Here is a 21,494-nt window from a genome sequence, read left to right as displayed (position 1 = left end):
CAAAGCAGTGGTTTTTCTTAATTTTTTTTATATTTTATTGACTTTCCATTAATGTTTTGATGGATAAAAACGCAAATTAACATGCGCATATTAAAATTAAAACGTTATAAAATAACGACTGAGATTATTTTACTTTCAATCAGCTACCAAAAGGGTGAGGTTTAAACTGCCTCTCCATCAAGCTTTTTAAGAGAGCTACAACCTTACAATGCAGCACAATAGTTTTTAGGGGGAACCTTTGCCTGAGAATTTTATGCACCCACAGTTACATTATCTGCAGTCAGAAACACAAGTGTATCCATTATGCCTGCATCTATCTGCACACTCATATTTGACTTTTCATATTTTTTATAGCACATTACTTGATGCAATACAAAATAATATTCAGTAAAAGAGTAACAACACAGCACATTTAGGTAAGCTGAGAAATAAACTGTGGATGTAAAATAGTCCCTCCCCAAATTTCAAATAGTCTCTTTATTTTTGCTTTCGAACGTTTAAAAGTAGAAAACTGGTGTCTCTTGATTCTCTTGAATAATTTAATGTTACTCTGAAAACTGGTTATAAAAATATTGTCATGCAGAGAAAACTCCCTACTTCAGATTAAAAATTTGAAGAAAACATTTCTAATCAAATGATTAAAAGTCAGGGTAGACTCAGAGTGCTACTCAGTGAAAAAAATATGCATGTACTTTTATGCTTACCCATAGATCTGAGGGGTAAGCACGTGCACATATAGTCGCAGGATCAGAGCCAAAATGTTAAGACAATGAGGTAATACCTTTGTGGGTAAAGTTGACCTGACATTTCCATTAAAACCTCTGAATCGGGGGATTATATCTTGTGTGTTTCAGAAAACAGGCTGACATTTGGTTTGGATACCATTTACTTAACAAAAAAAAAAAGGCTTGAGATCTTCCCACACCCCTTATTTTTACTTTTAAAAGCACTATAATCAGTTTCAAATGCTTTTTGTTTATCCCATCGTGTATCAAATCTGTCTATACAGACGTACTGACGCCCTATGATTTGCACTGTATTGAATTCTACTTGCGGGGTGTTGCACTGAATTGAATTAAACTCTGTTGTGTTGAATTGCCCTGGACTATGCTGTTGAATGATTGTATACCGAATTCAACTGTGTATTACACTAGTACTCTGAGCACCATCACACAGGAAAACGCTTTCAAAAGTGTCTTGTCCCTGCTGGGTCCCAGTCGTCCATATGACCACGCCCCTTCCACGATGACGTGTCCAGACCGCAGCGGTGTCCCCCATTGGCTCCCGTATTGCCGGTTTCTCTAGGTTCGCTCCGCACCTTTAAGACCTGGGGGTGGAATGCGTCTCCCGCCCCCCTACAGCTGCCAAGATGGCGGCTCCCGAGAATGGGGGCGGAGAGAGCGCGGCGGTGGCATCGCCGCCGCCTCCTGCTGAGGAAGAGCCCCCCGGACCGGCCGCCGCCCGCGGGGCTCGCCACAGCGCGGCGGCCGGGGAGAGGGTTGGCCTGCTGGGACCTGGGTATCCACCTGGGGCGGTCGCGGCCAGGGGTGACTTGCTGGGTCCGCTGGAGCCTGAGGAGGGCGGGGGCCTGCTGCCCCCTCTGGAGGCTGGATCCCCCACCGAGGAGGGATCGGAGGTGCTGGCGGTGACCGAGGAGTTGGCCCAGAGCCTGGCTGCCAGCTCCTGCGCCGTCGGCACCACCCTGTACCTGGAGCCGCGTGGGAGCCTGGAGCAGGGGGCTGAGCTGAGCGCGGAGGAGCAGCTGGTGGTGGCGACTGAGAACCAGGCAGCTGGGCTGACGGGGAATTTGCCCGCGGAGAGGAGCCAGGCCGAGCCACTGGCTCAGCCTCCTGGCCAGCAGGCCACAGCGACGCCCCTGGCCCCCGAGGAGCTGCAGAGGGTCATCGAACAAGTGAGCAAGGCCCAGAAGCAGCCTCCACCGCCTTTTCTTCCCTCCTTTGGAGCTGGCATTGGGTCCTTATTGTTGTCTCCTCCCCGAGCTGGAGGGTACTCGCTACCCCAGGAGATTAGCGTCGTGCCTTCAGCATCAGGGTTCAGCAGATCCCCACAGGGTTGTAGTCTGACTGCTGCCTCCGGATCCCAGCCAGTGACCAGTATCATGCACAATGCAGCACAGCAGTTGCAGAATGTGGCCCAGCAGGTCGCCCTTCAGCAGGGCAAAGCTATCGGTACCACCAGGTGCCTTGTACACAAGGTAAACGAAGGGGAAGAGGGGATATCTTTGGAAAGCCAAGGGCCAAGTGAATGGGAAAGTGGTCTCCAATATAGAATTGGGCCTGGGTACTAGAATGTGCTGAACACTGAATAGTCATGGCCCGTTCTCAGTGATGAAACTGTGCTGAGTGCTATTGCACTAGTTCCACTGCTGACCCTAATTTCCTGTTCAGTTTAACCTGCCTTGGAATTAGATTTCTCCAGGCTCATAGCTGGAATACTGGTGTTGGGAGCAGCTCAATTTCTAACAAGGTAGAGCGTATACTATTGAATGGAGATGACAGGCGCTGGCCAGAATAACCTATGTTCTAGTCTGGCAGAATAAGCACAGTTGTCCAACTTGATTTGTAAGAACTGCTTTACAGCGACTAGGCCAGTGTAACCTGTCAGTCTAGCGTATCTAGCAACTGAATGTTTGGGGTACTTAGTTTGTGCTAACCCATTGATCTATGAGGATTTTTTTTATTACAGTGGCTGCCTGCTACACTTGAGATTTTAAATCTGTTTCTATTGTAACTTTTGTTTTCATGCACTTTTTAACTTTCCCAAATATTTTCCTTTTGGGCTAAGATGTTCCATGTTTGGTTCTTGCCCAACAGTAACTTTTATTTTTTTTTTTAAAGTGAGTAACATCCATTCAGCTGTGTTTGTATTATGGAAGACCATTTTTAAAAACAGAAAAATCTCTGTGCACACTCTTGAACAGGTGGTGTTATAATAGAAACGTTTGAAGTTTGAAATTAGAAGTCTGGACTGAATTTAGACTTCAGATCTTTGGGGCAGGGGCTACATTTTTTTTTGTTCTGTCCTTTCATACAGTGCTTAGCACAGTGGGATCCTGGTCCATGATCAGAGTTTCTGGGCATCGCTGTAATACAAATAATAACAATGATCCATTTCTTTGGGGATAGTATTTGGTTAATTGTGGAAAGTTATTTTCCAAACTAGAAACAATTGACTTGTAGACTCTCCTTTAAGTGGAGAGCTGTGCATTTAGGCCTTGATCTAGCAGAGCTCTTAAGCATGTGTTTGCATAGCATCAGAGGGATTATTTGTGTGCTTGTAGTTTGGCATGTGCATAAGTGCTTTGATGAGTGGTTTGCAGCTAGAGAAATGGACACTTTTCAAGTCAGAGGCAATAGACAGGCTTTGACTCTGCTCAGGCCCTTGCTAACCCTGTGATGTGATTTTTAAAAAACAAGACAACAGTAAATAAATAGGGTGGGGAGAAGAGGACAGACAGGAGGTGATAGGCCAGAGGCCTGAGTTGCTTATATCAGCTTAAGGATTTTTCAACTGTGCATTTATTAGGGTATAACTGTGGCCTAATATTTGGCCTGCGAAATTAATAGACAGTAGTTGTCCTGTGGGTGAGATGTGCTTGTTCAGTTAACAGATTTCACAGCATAGGTCTAGAGCAGGCCTGCACAACTCGTAAAGCAGTGAGGGCCATATTACTCCAAAGAAAACAGCTGAGGGTCGAACCCCTCCAGCCCTGCCGGAACTCTCTCCCCTGCCCCCCCCAAGTATAAAGCCTCGCCGCCACTGCCTGCCCACTCGGCTCATCATCCCCATAAAATAAGGGGAGGGGAAAGGGGGGCAGTGTGTAGGGATTGGATGTGACTGTCTAACACACAAACACAGGGAGCACGGGGGGCTGGGGAGGGGGAAGGTCCCTGGAACAGGGAAGAGGGCAGCAGTTGGGGCAGGTCAGGTGCGACACACACGCGCGCATGCGTACGTGTCTCCTCTGGGGATATCCTGGCTGCCCACAGACAGTTCAACCCTCCCACCCCCAATCACTACGGAGGTCGCCTTGGGACCAACCAGCGCAGTAGCCGCCCTGCCCCCAACTGAAGGGGGGGATTTGAAGGGGGTTTCAGCCCAGTCCCCCCGCCCCCTCCGAGCTGCAGCTTGAGCCCAGGACAGGTGCCCCTCCCCTCACTCTGCTTACGAGCTCTGCCTCATGCCCAGCGCTTCCCACCTCAGCGGGCCCTGGAAGTGATGCACTCGCTGTAGGCCGGGCGGGGAGAGTGGGAGATGGAGACACATGCTGTTCTGGCCGTTAGAGCAGTTGGAGTGCGGCACGTGTGCGCAGGGCTGTGAGGCAGGGTGTCGTTCTCCCCCCGCCCCCCGGCAGCGGGCAAACCCAGCAGCCCCACCCTGTGACTTGCCCACGGGCCGCACAGTGAGCCCACGCAGGCCGCATGTTGTGCAGGCCTGGCTAGAGCTTGCAGCTGAATCTGCACAAGTGTACCACATTGACTTCAACAGGGCTCTGCCCAACAGATCCATTTTCAGAAATTATTCCTTAGTTTTTGGCAACTAAATTCATGGTTGATGGAAATTAAAAATAAAATAATATGATATACAAAGTAAACTGAAATTCCTTATCTAAGCAACAAATGCAACTATATGATAATTTAGTAGCTGGAAGGAAGGAAATATGTTCCTTGAGGGTTGTAAGAAAACTGGATGAGATATCACTTTAAGGTCTTATACACAAAGATGTAAAATCTTGATAAATAATATTGTACTTTTACATTTTCAACTTTTTTCCCTCTAAAGCAATTAGAAGCCATTTGTGTTCAAGTGCAGCCGGGACAGATGAAGGAAAATGAAAAGCCAGTGCCACCTCTTGCAGAAGTCCAGTCCAAAGCGATTACACCGAGTCAGCCAGTTGGTAGGAATTCTGGTCTGTCTAGACTTAATATTATTAATCCCCAGATTATTAGGATACAGCCTGTAACAGGAACTGAGCAGCAACAGTTTTTCTTGCATAGTTCTTCTGAGCCTCCAGTTCAGCTACTTGTGCAGAGACCTTTAGCCCCTGATGGACCAGTGTCAGTGACTAAGATTCCCACACACCAGACGCTGAATGGACAAAAAACTACATGTGCCACAGTGTCTGCTACAGAGTCTCGAAATGTTACTTTGGTGGCAGCCAGTTCAGCAAATACTCTTATATCGAGCCTTGAGAAAAAGCAAAAAGAAGAACTAAAGCTAAAAAAATCTTTGAAAGTGAAGACTCGTTGTGGACGGATTTCACGCCCTCCAAAATATAAAGCGAAAGATTATAAATTCATTAAAACAGAAGATTTGGCCGATGGTCATCAGTCTGATTCTGATGACTATTCCGAACTAAGCATAGAAGATGACGATGAGGGGAAAGCAAAGGGAATGGATACATTATTCAGTCCTTTGAATTATAACCTGAAGCCCAAAATGTTTAAATGTCAGATTTGTGAAAAATCCTACATAGGAAAAGGAGGATTAGCACGACATTATAAACTTAATCCAGGTCATGGACAACTGGAGTCTTCACAGCAAAAAGTCTGTATGAATAAAACTAATAGAAGTGTGTTTCTGGATATTTCTGGAGGAGCAGATGCTGAAACTGTGAGTCTGACACTCTCGCAACCAATTGCTGTCACTTTAAATAATGAAAATTCACTAGCTATTGGTTTGGAAGAATCTGCTTCTTCACAGACTGAGCAACAGGTAAAGTAGTAGTTTGCTTTTTGCATAATGCAGTTTTATAAACAATATACAGGCAATTTCACTCCAACATTATTGCAATTTTAGAACCTTATTCTACACTAATTCGTATACTGAATTCCTATTGCTGGCAATGGAAATTATTTTCATAGATTAAAGGTAGTGGCCTATGTGCATGGCCAAAAGAGTATAGGAATGAATTAGGAAAAGTTGCAATCTGCTTGTCTGAAACTGCAATAAATATGCATGACCATTAGTTAAATTTTAAAATAAATAACTAACGAACACAAAATTTAGTGACCTCCAGGGGGAGAATAAGACTTAGACTTTATAACTAACCTCACTTATTTCTCAGCATTCACATAAAGAAAAAACACTCTGCAGTTCATGTATATTTCATTTTTAAAGGCTTTAAAAAGAAGATTCTATATTCAGGAGTCAGTTTGACCCGTCACTGAAATACAGCCTCTGCTAGGGTGAAATTCAGTTGTCAGTGGACAGCTATGCTACATAGTGTACTGTTGGAAGTGAAGCATAACTTCTGCAGTTGAAACTATCAACAGAAATCTAGGGTAGGTAGAATACAGTTCCCTGAGTTAGAAAAATGTAAGTAATTTCAGTTGGAGAGGTTCTATGAAACTGGTTTTAAACTGTCCATTTCATAGTAAAGTGCATTTGTCAATAGAAATGAAAGGTATTTGTAGCCGCCTTGCTGCAAAAGAAAGTCTCCACTGTAAAAAGTGGAGATATAATTGTATCACAACTGCCTTTTTAGGAAGACTGTTCTTTTGGATGCGGCAATGTTATATTTGTTGTGTTTTTGTGAATGTGACGTTGCTTCCAGAAGTGTGAATGTGGGTAGCCTGAGACATAACAAGCTTAGTAGATAATTACAAACAAAAAGCAGAGTTTTCTACAACTTGTGAAGGAAAAATAACAGAAAGCTCCATGAAGTCAACTGACTCATTATGCAGATCTAATTTGCCTGTGCAGTATTTGTATATTGTGGTGATGGGAACTTAAGAAAAACCTGAATGTGGTCTTCTGAATTTATTTTGCCATAAAATCTTTAGGACTGTTGATTGGCTGAATATAGTGCTACTGAATATAGTGCTACAGAAAATCTGAAATTTCTAGCTGACAAATATGAGCCACACAAAATTTCCCCTTGGTAACTGAATGACTTACTAGTTTATAAATGGTCTTAATTATTGTGGCTGCTTGAGTCACCAGGGTAGATACTTGTCTGTCTGTCTTGCCAAATAACTATACGTTTGGCCATAAGCCATTGTCAGTTATCTTTATTGAGAAACATTAAAAGGATTATCAATGCAGGTAGATTATGGAGGAAGAGCAGTACCTGTGACCCACACTTCAAATTAAAAACTTCAGTCGAAGTTGAATGAATTTGGTAATTTGCATCTAGTCAATAGGTAAAACTGCACTAAATTTGAGGAGTCTGTGCAAAGAGGGGGGCTATTGTTGGAGCATAGAAGTATTGAAGGTTAGAACTAAGATACGTTCATAGAACTGAGAGGATACTTGAATTATTGTAACATTAATGTGATCAGGCAGTTTATAAATATCTTCAAATGGTAATTAATCTTTAGGACCTTCATTTTAATAATCTAGCTAGCTAGGGGAACAAAAGTGGCTTTCAGTGAGAGATTCTTGGACTCTGTTTTGCCAACTTTTTTCTATGATAGCTTTGAGAGTATTTTTGAAAATTTATATTTTTGTAACTTCTTTTGGTGTAGTGAATATTATATTCCTGCCTATCCATTGTTTACTGTTGCTTACAGAGCTTAACTTTGTTTGTATTGAGACCACAACAACAGTTTTTTAAAAAATGATCTGGAAAAAAGGGCAAACAGTGAAGCTGCAAAATTTGCAGATGATACATAACTACTGAAGATAGTTAAGTCCAAAGCAGACTGCAAAGAGTTACAAAGGAATCTCACAAAACTGGGTGACTGAATTTCATCTGCTGTTTTGTTGCCCAGTGTTGATAAATGCAAAGTAATGCACATTGGAAAACATAATTCCAACTATACATATAAAATTATGGGGTCTAAATTAGCTGTTACCACTAATCTTGGAATCATTGTGGGTAGTTCTCTGAAAACATCCACTCCGTGTGCAGCGACAGTCAAACAGAATGTTGGGAATCATTAAGAGAAGGATAAAATATTAAGACAGAAAATATCATATTGCCTCTGTATAAATCCGTGGTATGCCCACATCTTGAATACTGCATGCAGATATGGTCATCCCGTCTCAAAAAAGATACACTGCAATTTGAAAAGGCTCAGAAAAAGGCAACAAAAATGATTAGGGTATGGAACAGCTTCGTATGAGGAGAGATTAAAAAGACTGGGACTTCTCAGCTTGGAAAAGAGACAGGTAAGGGGAGATATGATAGAGGTCTATAAAATCATGACTGGTGTAGAGAAAGTAAATAAGGAAGTGTTATTTACCCTTCCCATAACACAAGAACTAGGGGTCACCAAATGAAATTAATAGGCAGCAGGTTTAAAACAAAAGGAAGTATTTCTTCACACAACGCACAGTCAACCTGTGGAGCTCTTTGCCAGAGGATGTCGCAAAGGCCAAGACTATAACAGGGTTCAAAAATGAACGTGATAAATTCATGGAGGATAGGTCCATAAGTGGCTATTAACCAGGATGGGCAGGGATGGTGTCCCTAGCTTCTGTTTGCCAGAAGCTGGGAAAGGGCAATGAGATGATCACCTGGTGATTATCTGTTCTGTTCATTCCTTCTGGGGCACCTGAGATTGGCCGCTGTCAGAAGACAGGATACTGGGCGAGATGGACCTTTGGTCTGACCCAGTATGGCTGTTCTTACGTTCTTAAAAATAGGGAAACACAAAATTCAGGATAGCCTGAATTTGATGACTTCCTGGGCTCACTGCAGAAACTGTTCATTTGACAGGATTTTGGGGGAAAGCTGAAGGTATGGTTCTGGAATAGTGGATAGTTTCTTTGGTATTCTGGTTGGCTGAGTTAATTTCTTTCCTTCTATTTGATTGCTTAATGCTGCTGCTGCATTGAGTCTGTTATTCATATATGAACTTAATACTGCTAAGCATAGGCGCTGACTCCGTGGGTGCTCTGGGGCTGGAGCACCCATGGGGAAAAATTAGCTGGTGCTCTGCACCCACCAGCAGCCAAGCTCCCCCCTCCTCGTCTTCTTCCCACCCCCAAAGTGCATTCCATCCCCGCTCCTCCCCCTCCCTCCCAGTGCTTCCTGCCCCCCACCCTGTCCCTGCGGCCTGACAGCAGTTTGGTGTCGCTTAGGACTTTCCGAGAGAGAGAGAGAGAGAGGGGGAGGAGCGGGGATGCGATGCGCTCAGGGGAGGAAGCAGAGAAGAGGTAGGGCAGGGGCGGGGACTTCTTGGGGGAAGGGGGTGGGGCAAGGGTCATGCATGGGTGGGGTCGGGGTAGGGGGCGGTCCAGCACCCACTGAGCAGAGGGGAAGTCTGCGCCTACGCTGCTGAGTGATCATGATATTGTAAAGCTAACCATCAAGGCAACTAGAGCTTTTTGTTTAGATCTATTAGGCTATTTTTAAATCTAAATTAATAATATAAACCCTTTTATTTTCTCTTTATCAAGCAGCTCTTTGACAAGACCATAGCTACTCTTGTTTATGCTCAAATTTCCTTTCTTCTGTGTATTAATGGATCAGCAGGAGAACTAACATTACAAATAGTGACAACAAATTACAGAAACAGCTGTGTCCGTAGCCTCTTCCTGATTTAATCCTCCAAATATTCATGCAGCTGTACTTACTCATATCTAACAATATTGAAATTGCATAGTAAATGAAACTCATTTGAAGTTAAGAACATAATGGCCATACTGGTTCAGGCCAATGGTCCATCTAGCCCAGTACCCTGTTTTCCAGCAGTGGCCAATGCCAAATGCCTCAGAGGGAATGAACAGAACTGGCAATCAAGTGATTGCCCTGTTGTCCATTCCCAGCTTCTGGCAAAGAGTGACTAGGGATACTCAGAGCATTTAATTGAATAATTTCACTAAATATTTTAAACAGATTTTCTCAGCAGCATATTGAGGGAGGGAGAGTGTTTTAATGATTATTGTATTATTATTTTTTTAATATAAAGACTGGTAAATCTGCAGCAGACAGACCTTTGTTGGCGGCACAACAAAATGAGACTGGTTTAGTACATCGGGGACCTGGAATGCCAAATGGACCTGGAAGACGCAGACGATCTAAAAGACGCGGCCGTCCAAGGATGACTGGAAGATCAATTTGTTCAGGAAGACTTAATCGATCTGGTCAGTCCCCTTCTAAGTCGCTTAGTAACATGTCAACAGAACACATCATATTTAGAAGAAAAGCTGGACTAAAAGAGGTACGGTTCCTTTCTGTAACTATTTCATATGTACTTTTTTTTCCCTGCTTGCCCCCAAATCTGATAAATTTAATCAAAATGTAGTGAGGATGTGCTTTCCAAGGACCTGCTGTATGTCTGACATATAGCTAGACATGTATATGCATAAATGAAGAGGCCTGGGGGTTATTTAAATACCGAAGTGAAATTTTAAATAAGTTCTTAAGCAAAACATCTAAATCAAGTTATTGGTAAAAGATATAGTTTTTTTTTTTTTTTTTTTTTTTTTTTTTTTTTTTTTTTTTTTTTTTAGAAACTGGCCCTGTGGATAATAGTTATTGGCCTTTTAGTAATTTGATGCACTCTTGGCTCTGTTTTGGGGGAAAATAATTAGTACTGCTACTATGTGTTTCTATTAATATATAAAAATATGTATAATAAAAAGGAGTCCATCTTTTTCTAAAAATATTTTTCTTTACAATCTAAGTAATTGTCATGTTTTTCTGAGCTTCCTGCACATTACTGTGGTTTGAGCTTATGGTTGTGCTTATTTGCTTAATTCATTAAGCTCTACTTTTCTTTTCATATGAGTGCACAATTGTTACTGAGACTGATCATTAACTGCTTGTGTCGAAAGACTGGACCATACTCTTCTTAACTTTTCTGGTCAAATCTTTCAATTCAGATTTATTCTTAAAGCCACTTAATTTTATTGATCCTGTAAAGGAAAGTGAATTGGTCCTTACCACATGCCATTTCTTTGATAGTGACTATTGTGTCCTATAGTGGAGAACTGAGATTTTTACATTATGAATTAAGGGATGATTAGCATATATTGGCTTCCCTCCTTAAAGAAACTATTTTGATCTTTACCAGCTAATCCAACAATGTGACAATGAAGACTTAATGGAGCTGGCTCTTCCCCGCCTGACAAAGCTTGTTACAGTGTATGAATTTCTACTGATGAAGGTGAGCTTTTCTCATCATGTACATACACTAAATTATTGGAGATTTTATCTTTCAGGTACACCATGAAAACTTCTCTGGGAATTAATCTGAGTTTGATGTTAGACATAAGAAGGCTGAAGACATTTTAGAGTTCACCCTTGAGTCTCATGTAGTCAAAGGTTGATAGTTTGCCAGATTATACTTTTAATTTTTGATGCCTGCTTCATCAGTGCTATTTCTGAAGATTCCACAGTCCTTTCTTTTCTGGACTGATTGGTAAGGTTAATAAAATGAGGACTGAAAAAAGTGTTAGGCAAAACAAATCTATATGTTGCTGATTTAATTAATTAGATTTCATATTTAATATTCTTGTTTATTTCTATTTAGGTTGAAAAAGGTTACCCAGCAAAAGCCTTTTTTCCAGATGTTTATAGGGAATTTGAAGAGTTACATAATATGGTAAAGAAAATGTCTCAAGACCATTTCAGTAATTCTAATTTTCTGAGTTATCAGCAGCCTGTGGAAATAAAAGATCCCAAGGTAAGAGGACACATTTTGGAGGGTTTTTTTTAGGGAATGTTCAGCAATGTTTTTCTCTCTTGCTAAGCATTATATAGCATAAGTGAACAGAAAAACAACTTCCTGGTAAGAGAAAATGGAGATAAAGTATAAACTGAAGAACACATACCAAAAGATTAAAAAATATTTCTCTTTTGGAATTTGATTAGTAATAGAAAATATTTGATTAAACCACAGCCGTAGTTGATAGCTGACCACAAACTGCAAAATGCAAATCAAAACCCCAGGTGCTTAGAGTAGTGTGAAGCTATGCTTTGCTGCCCAGGGGTACTTCGGTGACTCAACATAATCTCGGATGGACAGGAGCATTAACAGAATTCCATCCCTAGAAAGGAAGTGGCCATGACATGAGGCCCTTGGGGATGAGCTAAAGTAAGTGGTATTTGAGGATCTGACAGAGATGCAAAGAGCCCCCTGCAGACAAATCCATTATATTTGCCAAAGTTTATTTTCCAGTAAACATTACAGTTTAAAGAGACCCTATAATTGAACCATTTGAAAATTTATTTATTTTTAATTTTTCAATGAAAGTATAAATTCAGCAAGCTCATTAACAGAACATAATCAAACTGAGGCATGTAACACAAGAAAGGTTAGTTCTTTAATAGCATTTCAGTTTTTAATGCTTGTTTGTGGAGAACATAATAAAGATTTGTGCTGGTGTAAAGAGTTCAATTTTTCCAGACACTACTCCACTTCTTAGCATTGGGTGAGAGAGACAGTTATATTGGAATCTCTCACATCTTACAGTTCCTGATGCTTGGGATGAACGTGACTCTCTATAAGTAATTGTGTATCACCGTTGAATTTTCAGTAGTGAATAACACAGTATTTTGTACATATTACTGCTAGCAAAAGTTTTAAAGTGCAAACAACATGATCAGTATTTTACAAGGCACAAAAGACAGTCTCTGCTCCAAAGATCTTAATTTGAGTGAGATGGAGAGAAGACAGGACAAACTGGAAAATCCAGGGGAGGAAGGGAAGAGGGGAAATTGTATTTCACAGATAGAGTAATCCTAGGTAAAAATGAAATACAATATGCAGTTTTGGCACTGGCTAATCGAATATTTGTTTTTCAAAATAAATCATGGCAGAATCGTAATATATACCAAAAGTTTGCTTTGTATTACTATTACATGTGTTCATCTGACTTTATCTTGTGTAACTGCTCAATCTTGATGTTTCCTCTATGGAGAAATGAAATTGCACCAGTTTAAAGTGACACTGTCAAGGTTGGTAGGCTCAAAATTTGACCTACCTTTTTTGCTTCTCTTTGCAAAATCCATGTATAATTCTTTGATTTTTTTTTTAAACACATGCTGTAATGTGCTTATTTAAAAAAAAAAAAAGTCCAGCATTCATGAGAAACCCTATACTGAGAAATCAATGTGTGCACAAAATAGAGCAAAAATTGGTAAGAGAATGTGTATTGAGTCTGAAGATTCAAAGGGATTTAGGAAAAAAAAAGAGAGAGACTGGGAGAACTTCTTATTTAAGTCCTGAACAACCTTTATAGTGTCCTTTGTTAAACTCTGCTGTTCAGTAACTTACTCTGGGCCTATGAGCCATATCCCCTACATTCCTAGTTCTTGCTCTAAGCTTGATATTTTTTTCTTAATTTTTACTTTTAGCTGTTATATAGGAGATGCTTAATTTGAATGGATGCTAATTGTAGAAATTATTGTAGTCTAATAGCATGAGAAGCTGTATACATGTTTTGACTGATAAAGTGTACCCCAGTGTTGAATGGCTTTCTAGATCAGTTTTAGAAACATATTTGACTATGTAGGTATTGAAAATTTGGTGTTGGGGAAACCACACTTATATTCTGTTATCCCTAATTATTTTATAGGTTGCTGAATCACTAGGAATTACAGAGAAGCTTCTTGGAAAACAAAAGATACAAGCTATAGACTTTTCCACACAATGTGTAATTAAAACAGTTGGTGAGCAGATGTTTACAGAGATACCAGGGAAAAAACGAGCAAATGAGGTACAGAATAAGTGTGAATTTAACATATAAACAAGTTAAAGCTGCTTAAAATATGGTAATATAATTTTATTTCTTGAATATTCACAGCTGTTACCTGACTTCTATTAGCAGTGTTTCCAGATGTAACAGAGTTTTCTGAGTCAGTAACACTGAAATATCTTATTGGAGGGTATTTCTTTAAGAAAAAGATATCAAAATTAGCTAGGTAAAGAGCTTTGCTTTTCCCTGTGTGTTTGCCCTCACTCCCTCATTAAGGATGTGCTATTCCAGGGGACTGGGTTCAGCTGCCCCCCTTCCCCACCTTCCTGCCCAGCTTAATCCTTGGGACTCTGAGGGTGGGCTTCGGCCTCCTCCCTGCTCTGGTGTTGGGCTCCGGACTTCAGCCCCCTCCTCCACTCTACCCATGGGGCTCTGGCTCTGGGTTTCAGCCCAGGGCAGTGGTACTGCAGCAGGGCAGGCCTTGCTGGGAGTCGTGGTGGAGAGGAGTGGAATGAACCTGGGATGTGAGGCTGTGGAAGGGAGCTTGGGTCAGTGAGGGGGAGGGAGGAAGCAGCAAGGTCTGGGGGCAGTGGGGGGAGGCAGCAACCCCCCCTACATAAATAAATTGCAATGATTTGCACGTGTGTGTGTGTGTGTGTATATATATATATATATATATATATATATATATATAATTTGTTTGTGTTTTCCTAAAGATTAAGTATTTTAGGAAAATTTGTCAGAGCGACCACCAGCAAGAGTTCATGGGCGGCTTTCTGAGGCCACCCAACATTTTGTTGGGAACCCCTGGTCTAAAGTGGGATCTGGCAGGCTGACATGAAGTATCATGCTATTGGAAGAGAACAGTAGCTTGAGTTGGAAAAGGTGGAGTGGTCAGCACGCAAATTTAAGTAGTGGGGGAGAAGTGAGTGCTGCAATTAATTAGATGGCTAACAGTGGTGAGTGAAACCAGCCCATTTGTTTCTGAGAGGATCAGATTAGCATATTTAATCTGTTGCCTTTGGCTATAGCAGCGAGTAGATCGTTTCCCCTCCTCTGATGCAGCCTCAGTTCAGGCTTGGTCTACTCTATACTACAGAGTTAGGTTGATGTAAGGCAGCTTATGTTGACATAATTATGTCAGTGTCTATACTAATACTAGAATGCTGCTTCCACCCAAATAAGTGGCCTGCTGCACCAACATAACAGCTCCACCTCCATGACAGGCGTAGCACTTCTGTTGGTGTAGTTAGGGCAGACACCATGTTCATGCAGCTGCTGTTACTTACATCACCTCTTGGCTGTCATTTGATCAGCAGCATCTGCTTATAACTTGGAGCTGTGAAATTGACAACAATGTCAATTTCACTTCTGGTAGTCTTGGTTCTGTGAAATTGAGCCTGGCCAATTTCTTGTCTCCAACTGTGAGCCTTGCCCAGTGCTGAGCCTGGGGGTGGTTCTCAGAGCACCACAGATCTGAGTCAGAGAGGATAACAGCCATGAAATAGACAAGAATGTCAATTTCACTGCTGGTAGGCTCCATGCTGTGAAATTGAACCAGTTGGACTCACAGCTGGGGCTGCTACCCTGAGGCCAGGGCTCCAGCTGTGAGCCCCAGTGGCTGTCAGTGCCCCGCAATGCCCCACTTTAGTCGGTGCAAACGCTACTGGTGAGGATGTGCTCCACTGGCAGAAGGAGGGCAATGTGGACACCAACAGCTGACTGAGTTACTGTGGTGGTTGTAGGTCGACCTAAATTAAATCGACCTAATTTTGTAGTGTAGACGAGCCCTCAGAGCTGCCTTTAGAGAGGAATGATGGCAACATCTTCCCTTTTTTCTGCCTGTGCTTAAACTTGTGACCACCTCAGCCCTCCCACCCCCACCCCCCCCTCACTTCTCAGAGCAGGGAGCTCACTGCCCTTTACTGAAGCTGGAGAGGGGAAGGAGGAGAGATTTTCTTCTATAGTAGGTACTCCTTGCGGGAGCTGTCCCAGATCTTATTAGTGAGACTTCTCTCAGGCCCATCCCTGAAATTGTGAAGCAAGGCCAGGTTTATTAAAACAGACATCAAAACTAAGACAAGAAAACATCTTTAAAAAGTTCTAGATTGTGTTTAGAATTTTTTAGGGGCCTCCTAGCTTTGAAAAACTGTTGTAGGTGGGAGTAATGTTACACTTAGTACTGGAAAAGATCACAAATTGTCTGTTTCTGCAAGTGATCTCAAACCTGCTAGTTTTTGTATTGACAGAGTTCATATGAAGAACTGTTGCCATCAGCTAAAAGGACCAGAGTAGAAGGCATATTGGAGAATGTGAAAGATGTTTATGCTAGCCAAAATGGAGAAGAGGAAAAGAGCTGGAACTTGTCTACACTGACTACAAAAGATGGTAACATTTAACTTCTAATTTACCAACTCTGTTCTGTTTTGGTGCAGTTCAGTTAATTTCATTATCTTGTGTTGTCTCTAAAGATGTCACGACCATGCCTTCAACTTAGTCTTGCACTTGTTTCTGTAGGTCCTTAAATGATTGTTTAGCTGAGAAGTCTGAGTTAAGAATATTATTTACTTGTATTATCATAGTGTCTAAGAGCCCCTATTATGGACCAGGATCCCGTTGTACTAGGGACTGTACAAACACAGAAAAAACAGAACGTGGGGCTGGTCAGAGTGTAGATAAAATCAGTGTAAGAACTACACCTTTTAATCCTTTCTCTTTATATAGCTGTTCTTTTGCCACTAGTACAAGCTTCTGTGCTTTTGCTCATTTTTGCCCCTTCCCTTTCACTTTTTTAGATATTCCATGTTCCTCCTTTAAAGTATCCCTTACAAGACCACATTCCTCTTATTTCATTTACAAGAGGATTTTCTTCTGTACTTCCATTTATCTAAGAAGTCAATAAAGTTAAACAGTATCTGATTCATTAGCATCTCCACTCAGGTTTGTGCTAGTTTAAGATGCAGCTCCACTTTAAAACCTGACTATATAAAAATGGCACTTTCTTACTTGACAGGTCTCCTGTGTAGTCAATATCTTAATGACAAAAACAAGTTTTGACTCTTGTTAACCATGAGGAGGAAACAGCTAAAATTGAATGACTTGGCATATCAGTGTTTGTTACTGAGTTTGATTTTTTTTTTACTAAGGTCCAATCGACAATACATCTGAAAACCTACTAAAGGTAACAAAGTTTCACAGGTGCCAGAACGGGCATAATTTGGCCTGCTGTTGCATCTCTTATTACTAGTGACATGCATGATGGAAAGAATCCAGCATATCTTTGATCCTGTTTTCAGGATTGTGACACAAAAACCCATCACCATCCTTTCTTATAAACTAAGGTCACTTGATATGGAGCCATTGAGAGAATAAATATGGAACCTACCAGAAGTACTTCTAGAGCCTGAGTAGAAGTATACTTCTGACTCTTTAGAAAAGTGTAATTTTTGTAGCATTATTCATATGGGCAATAGCATAATTCTGTTCTAAGAATCCAATGCTTCTTGATGGAGGGAAAACTAGATAAAATCTTAGAAAGATGCTTGTAGAAAATTACTTTTGATAGTCCAAAATCATATTGTTGCACAACATGCTGGAACATTTTTTTTTCCCCAACTGTTCAGGTTTTAATCCACTAAATGGGATGATTGTGCTCTCCGAAGACAGAGGTATTACTCCTTGCATAATTGGAAGTGCAAAGCATACTGAGGAGCAACACAAATCACTTGATTTAGAAGCTGGAATTAACTCTGCAAATTCAGATATCTTTCAGTCCATGAGAATGGAATGTTCTCAACTCGTAAGTATACAGGGACCAGATAGTACAAGTAACACATCTCCACCATGTACTGAAGCATTGTTGCATGCTGAGGCAGATAGCTCACCAGAAGAATTTGTTCAAGCAGACTTTGTAAATGAGAACACAGCAGGTAGACTGACAAGTTCTGAATTTTGTAACAGCATGGTATCAGATGATGTGATTGATAATCAGAGTACCAACTTGTCAATGAATGAAGAAACTGATCATAATGGAAAATATCAGAAACTTGAGCAAGATGAAGAAAACCAGAGTTACACTATTACCAGTGAACAGTCTGAACAACTTAATGATGCTGATATTGCTGATCAGATGCAGCAACTTGAAAAGGTCTTTTCAACAAGCATTGTGCCAGTAGATCATTCATGCAAGACTCAAACTGACCCATATCAGAATCCTGTACAGGAAACCTCCATATGCACTCAGGAGAATCTTGAAAGTCCAATTAAAAACTTGAATGAATTCTCTTGTGGGCTAGAGGAACAACATGCTGGACAACATGAGCTAGAGAATGCAGTTACTGTAGGTGAAACTGTAGCCTTTGAGATTGCTGATGAGAGCCATGAATTCATGTCTCAGGGACACGAACAGATCTTTATTCAGACTGCAGATGGGCTTATTCTATCTCATCCAGGTACTGCTGTTCTGTCTCAAGCAGAAGGCATTGTGATTGTAACTAATGCTGATGGTACTACAATGCACATTCGCACCCCTGAGGGGGTTCCTTTGGAAACTGTGGAAGCACTACTGGCAATGGAAACAGGTGGCCAAAGTGAAGATATTTTGCTCTCACAAAGTGAAGTGGAGCCATAAATATAAAAACTTGTTTTATTTATACATGCTTTCTTCTGGAAAAGACTGATCATATCAAATGTATATTTTTCTAATGTGAATATTGAAATTAACTTATTTGTGAACATTTCTATGACCTCTACTTTTTTATAACTTATGTTTATATTAGCAGTATTGCAACCAAAAATTCTAAGGAATGACTTTTGATTCAACTTGTGCGCCTCATTGAGTGTATGTGAGGGGATGTGTGGATACCTGTCAACCCCAGTTTTGATGCACTATTACCTTCTTTGTTTTATGTTAGTTTTACTCTTTGGCTAACAGAAATGCAATATAATGTGTTGCACTGCCTGTTGTCAGTGATATGCTGTATACTGGCAACCTGTTTATAGGCAAAATAAAAACATTAAAAGGAGCTGTATTTTCTATATATATTAGGTTTTATCTTACCTGTATTAGAGCGTTTTATCTTAATTGCAGCTAGTTGAATATTCAAGTTATTTTATTAGTGCCTTTGACTTGTCACACATGTGTAACTGGAAAAATAAGTTATTAGCACTTCAGTATTCCAAGTAAACTTTCATTTTTCAAAAATGATACTGTGAAAAGTGACAGTATAAACTCCCAGATCACAACACAGATCAGCATGGCCTACTATCCACTGTTGACTTCTGCAAGATAGCATGCAAAGATACCAGTCCTATAGAACCCCAAAGCATTATCTAATTCCTACTACCATTCTGAAGAGTATCTGACCAGGTTTGTTTAAGATGCAAGGTAAAGTCAAACAGTGCTGAAGCTGTATGACAACCAATTGTGAGATGCTTATCTGAACATTAATCTGCATTTTTTTCTCAATTTCTTCCTCTGACAGGTTCCTCTCTCTCTCTGATAGAGCCTTGTCTAAGACCCCATCTTTTTGGCCAAGCAGAAGCACCATCTTTCAGAGCCTATCACTATTAAATAAGCTTTGCTCTTGCTAATAACAAAGCAGACCTCTACCCTTAGATCATCCCAGTCTTCATCATATTTTAAAGAGTTTTTCTCATAGACACACATAGCACTGAGTTTTAACCACTTATCTAAGCAAGGTAAGGGAGAAGCTAGCAACAAAAGTTTCTGCTGCCCATTAGCTGCTAGTATCTTTGATCTCACTGTCAGGCTTCAGAACATAACATGGTAGTGACTTACCATTAAATTTAGTGCTCTGGTGGATGACCACCACCTGTCTGTATAATAGAAGTACATTCATACTCATCCTGATTAGTATCGTTGATTCTGTTGATTGCCCAAATAAGCCTGTCTGCTCTAAAAAGCTGCATAGGTGACCACAACCATCCTTAAATGGCTCAGAACCTTCCTCTTTTTTCTGACCTCAGAAGGTCACAATGGGTAATTGGTCCTCTACCTCTAAAGCCTGCAAGACTCTGTCCTCCCAAGTTTCTCAACATCTGTATGAGGTTGGGTGAGAGTTACTGAGAACAGGGAAGTACCTGCAATATGCAGATGACCTCTCCTTTAGTCCAGTCTAAGCAGCACTGTATTGAGAGCTGAGACACAGAAGCAGCAAAATCACCTGAATGAAGAGCATCAGGCTAAAGCTGTATTCCATCTTATTGTGATCTCGATTGAAGTGTTCTGAAGAACTTGCCTCTTGTTTAACATCATTCAGATTGTTGGATTAGCCTGCAGTTTGGGGCAAACCATGGCAAACAATGGCCACTTCATTGCCAGAAACTTAGACTGGCCATAGCCTATGAGATGTAAGCTGGACACTAATTATGTATTTATGACTTCATTTGATTCTTGCAAGTTGTTAAGACTGAAACATACCTCAAAGAAGCCCCAATTACTACAGAATACAGTATCCTATTAACCTGAGTCATCATGAAAACTTTTCCCCATGCTGTGCTCTGCACTGACTCCCCCCTGAAAAGTATCTAGTTTGAGGATTTTGAGTGTCAAGACTTCATGTGGTTAGGACTGCTACCTGAGAGAGCACCCTTTCCACTGCAATGGTGACCCTGCATAATGGCTGCATTCCATCAGAACAAACTCTTAACCAACAGGCAGTCTCGGGAACGTAGATGACAATTTTCACAGGCGCTGGACCTAAATTCTGGAATTTTCTGCTGCAAGAAATAAGAGTGATCTACAGATCTTACCATGTGCAGAACTAAATGCAAAACTCATTTCTTCAGTTGCAGACCTAAAAGTCGCAGTTCTCCAACAAAAAAACTTCAGAAACAGACTCCAACAAGAAACTGCAGAACTGGAATTAATTTGCAAATTGGACACCATTAAATTAGGCTTGAATAAAGACTGGGAGTGGATGGGTCACTACACAAAGTAAAAACTATTTCTCCATGCTATTTTTCCCCCTACTGTTACTCACACCTTCTTGCCAACTGTTTGAAATGGGCCATCCTGATTATCACTATAAAAGTTTTTTTCCTCCTGTTGATAATAGCCCATCTTAATTGATTAGTCTTGTTAGAATTGGTATGGCAACACCCATTTTTTCATGTTCTCTGTGTGTATATGTGTTCCTACTGTATTTTCCACTGCATGCAGCTGATGAAGTGGGTTTTAGCCCACGAAAGCTTATGCCCAAATAAATGTTAGTCTCTAAGGTGCCACACAAGTACTCCTCGTTCTTTTTGCTGATACAGACTAACACAGCTACCACTCTGAAACCTGTTTCCATGAATACAGTACATCCACTCTCATAATTTTAGTAAGTTGTATCTAGAATCATAGGACTGGAAAGGACCTTGAGAGGTCATCTAGTCCAGTCCCCTGCACTCATGGCAGGACTAAGTATTATCTAGACCATCCCTGACAGGTGTTTGTCTAACCTACTCTTAAAAATCTCTAATGACAGAGATTCCACAACTTCCCTAGGCAATTTATTCCAGTGCTTAACCATCCTGACAGGAAGTTTTTCCTAGTGTCCAACCTAAACCACCCTTGCTGCAATTAAGCCCATTGCTTCTCGTCCTATCCTCAGAAGTTAAGGGCAACAATTTTTCTCCCTCCTCCTTGTAACAGCCTTTTATATACTTGAAAACTGTTATGACCCCTCTGTCTTCTCTTTTCAAGACTAAACAAACCTCATAGCTTTATTTTTTTGATTGTCCCTCATAAGTCATGTTTTCGAGACCTTTAATCATTTTTATTGCTCTTCTCTAGACTTTCTCCAATTTGTCCACATTGTTCCTGAAATGTGCCCAGAACTGGACACAGTATTCCAGTTGAGGCCTAATCAGTG

General features: G+C 40.9%; 1 protein-coding gene across 2 annotated transcripts; it reads left to right on the top strand.

Annotated features, from left to right (window-relative positions):
- The first annotated feature begins 1,284 nt into the window (after window positions 1–1,284).
- ZNF839 (zinc finger protein 839) lies at window positions 1,285–18,644 on the top strand. 2 transcript variants are annotated; one of them, XM_030558719.1, is made up of 8 exons: window positions 1,285–2,215; window positions 4,804–5,634; window positions 9,882–10,133; window positions 10,989–11,081; window positions 11,448–11,600; window positions 13,495–13,635; window positions 15,864–16,002; window positions 17,238–18,644. In XM_030558719.1, the coding sequence occupies exons 1-8, from the start codon at window positions 1,370–1,372 to the stop codon at window positions 18,242–18,244; spliced, it is 3,462 nt and encodes a 1,153-aa protein (XP_030414579.1). In that variant the 5' UTR covers window positions 1,285–1,369; the 3' UTR covers window positions 18,245–18,644. The 2 variants fall into 2 exon arrangements, with proteins under 2 accessions (XP_030414579.1, XP_030414578.1); XM_030558718.1 differs by having other exon boundaries at window positions 1,286–2,215; window positions 4,804–5,736.
- The last annotated feature ends 2,850 nt before the right edge of the window (window positions 18,645–21,494 follow it).

Source organism: Gopherus evgoodei, chromosome 4, assembly GCF_007399415.2.
Source record: "Gopherus evgoodei ecotype Sinaloan lineage chromosome 4, rGopEvg1_v1.p, whole genome shotgun sequence".
Classification (NCBI taxonomy): domain Eukaryota; kingdom Metazoa; phylum Chordata; order Testudines; family Testudinidae; genus Gopherus; species Gopherus evgoodei.
This window is presented reverse-complemented; position numbering and strand designations above follow the sequence as displayed.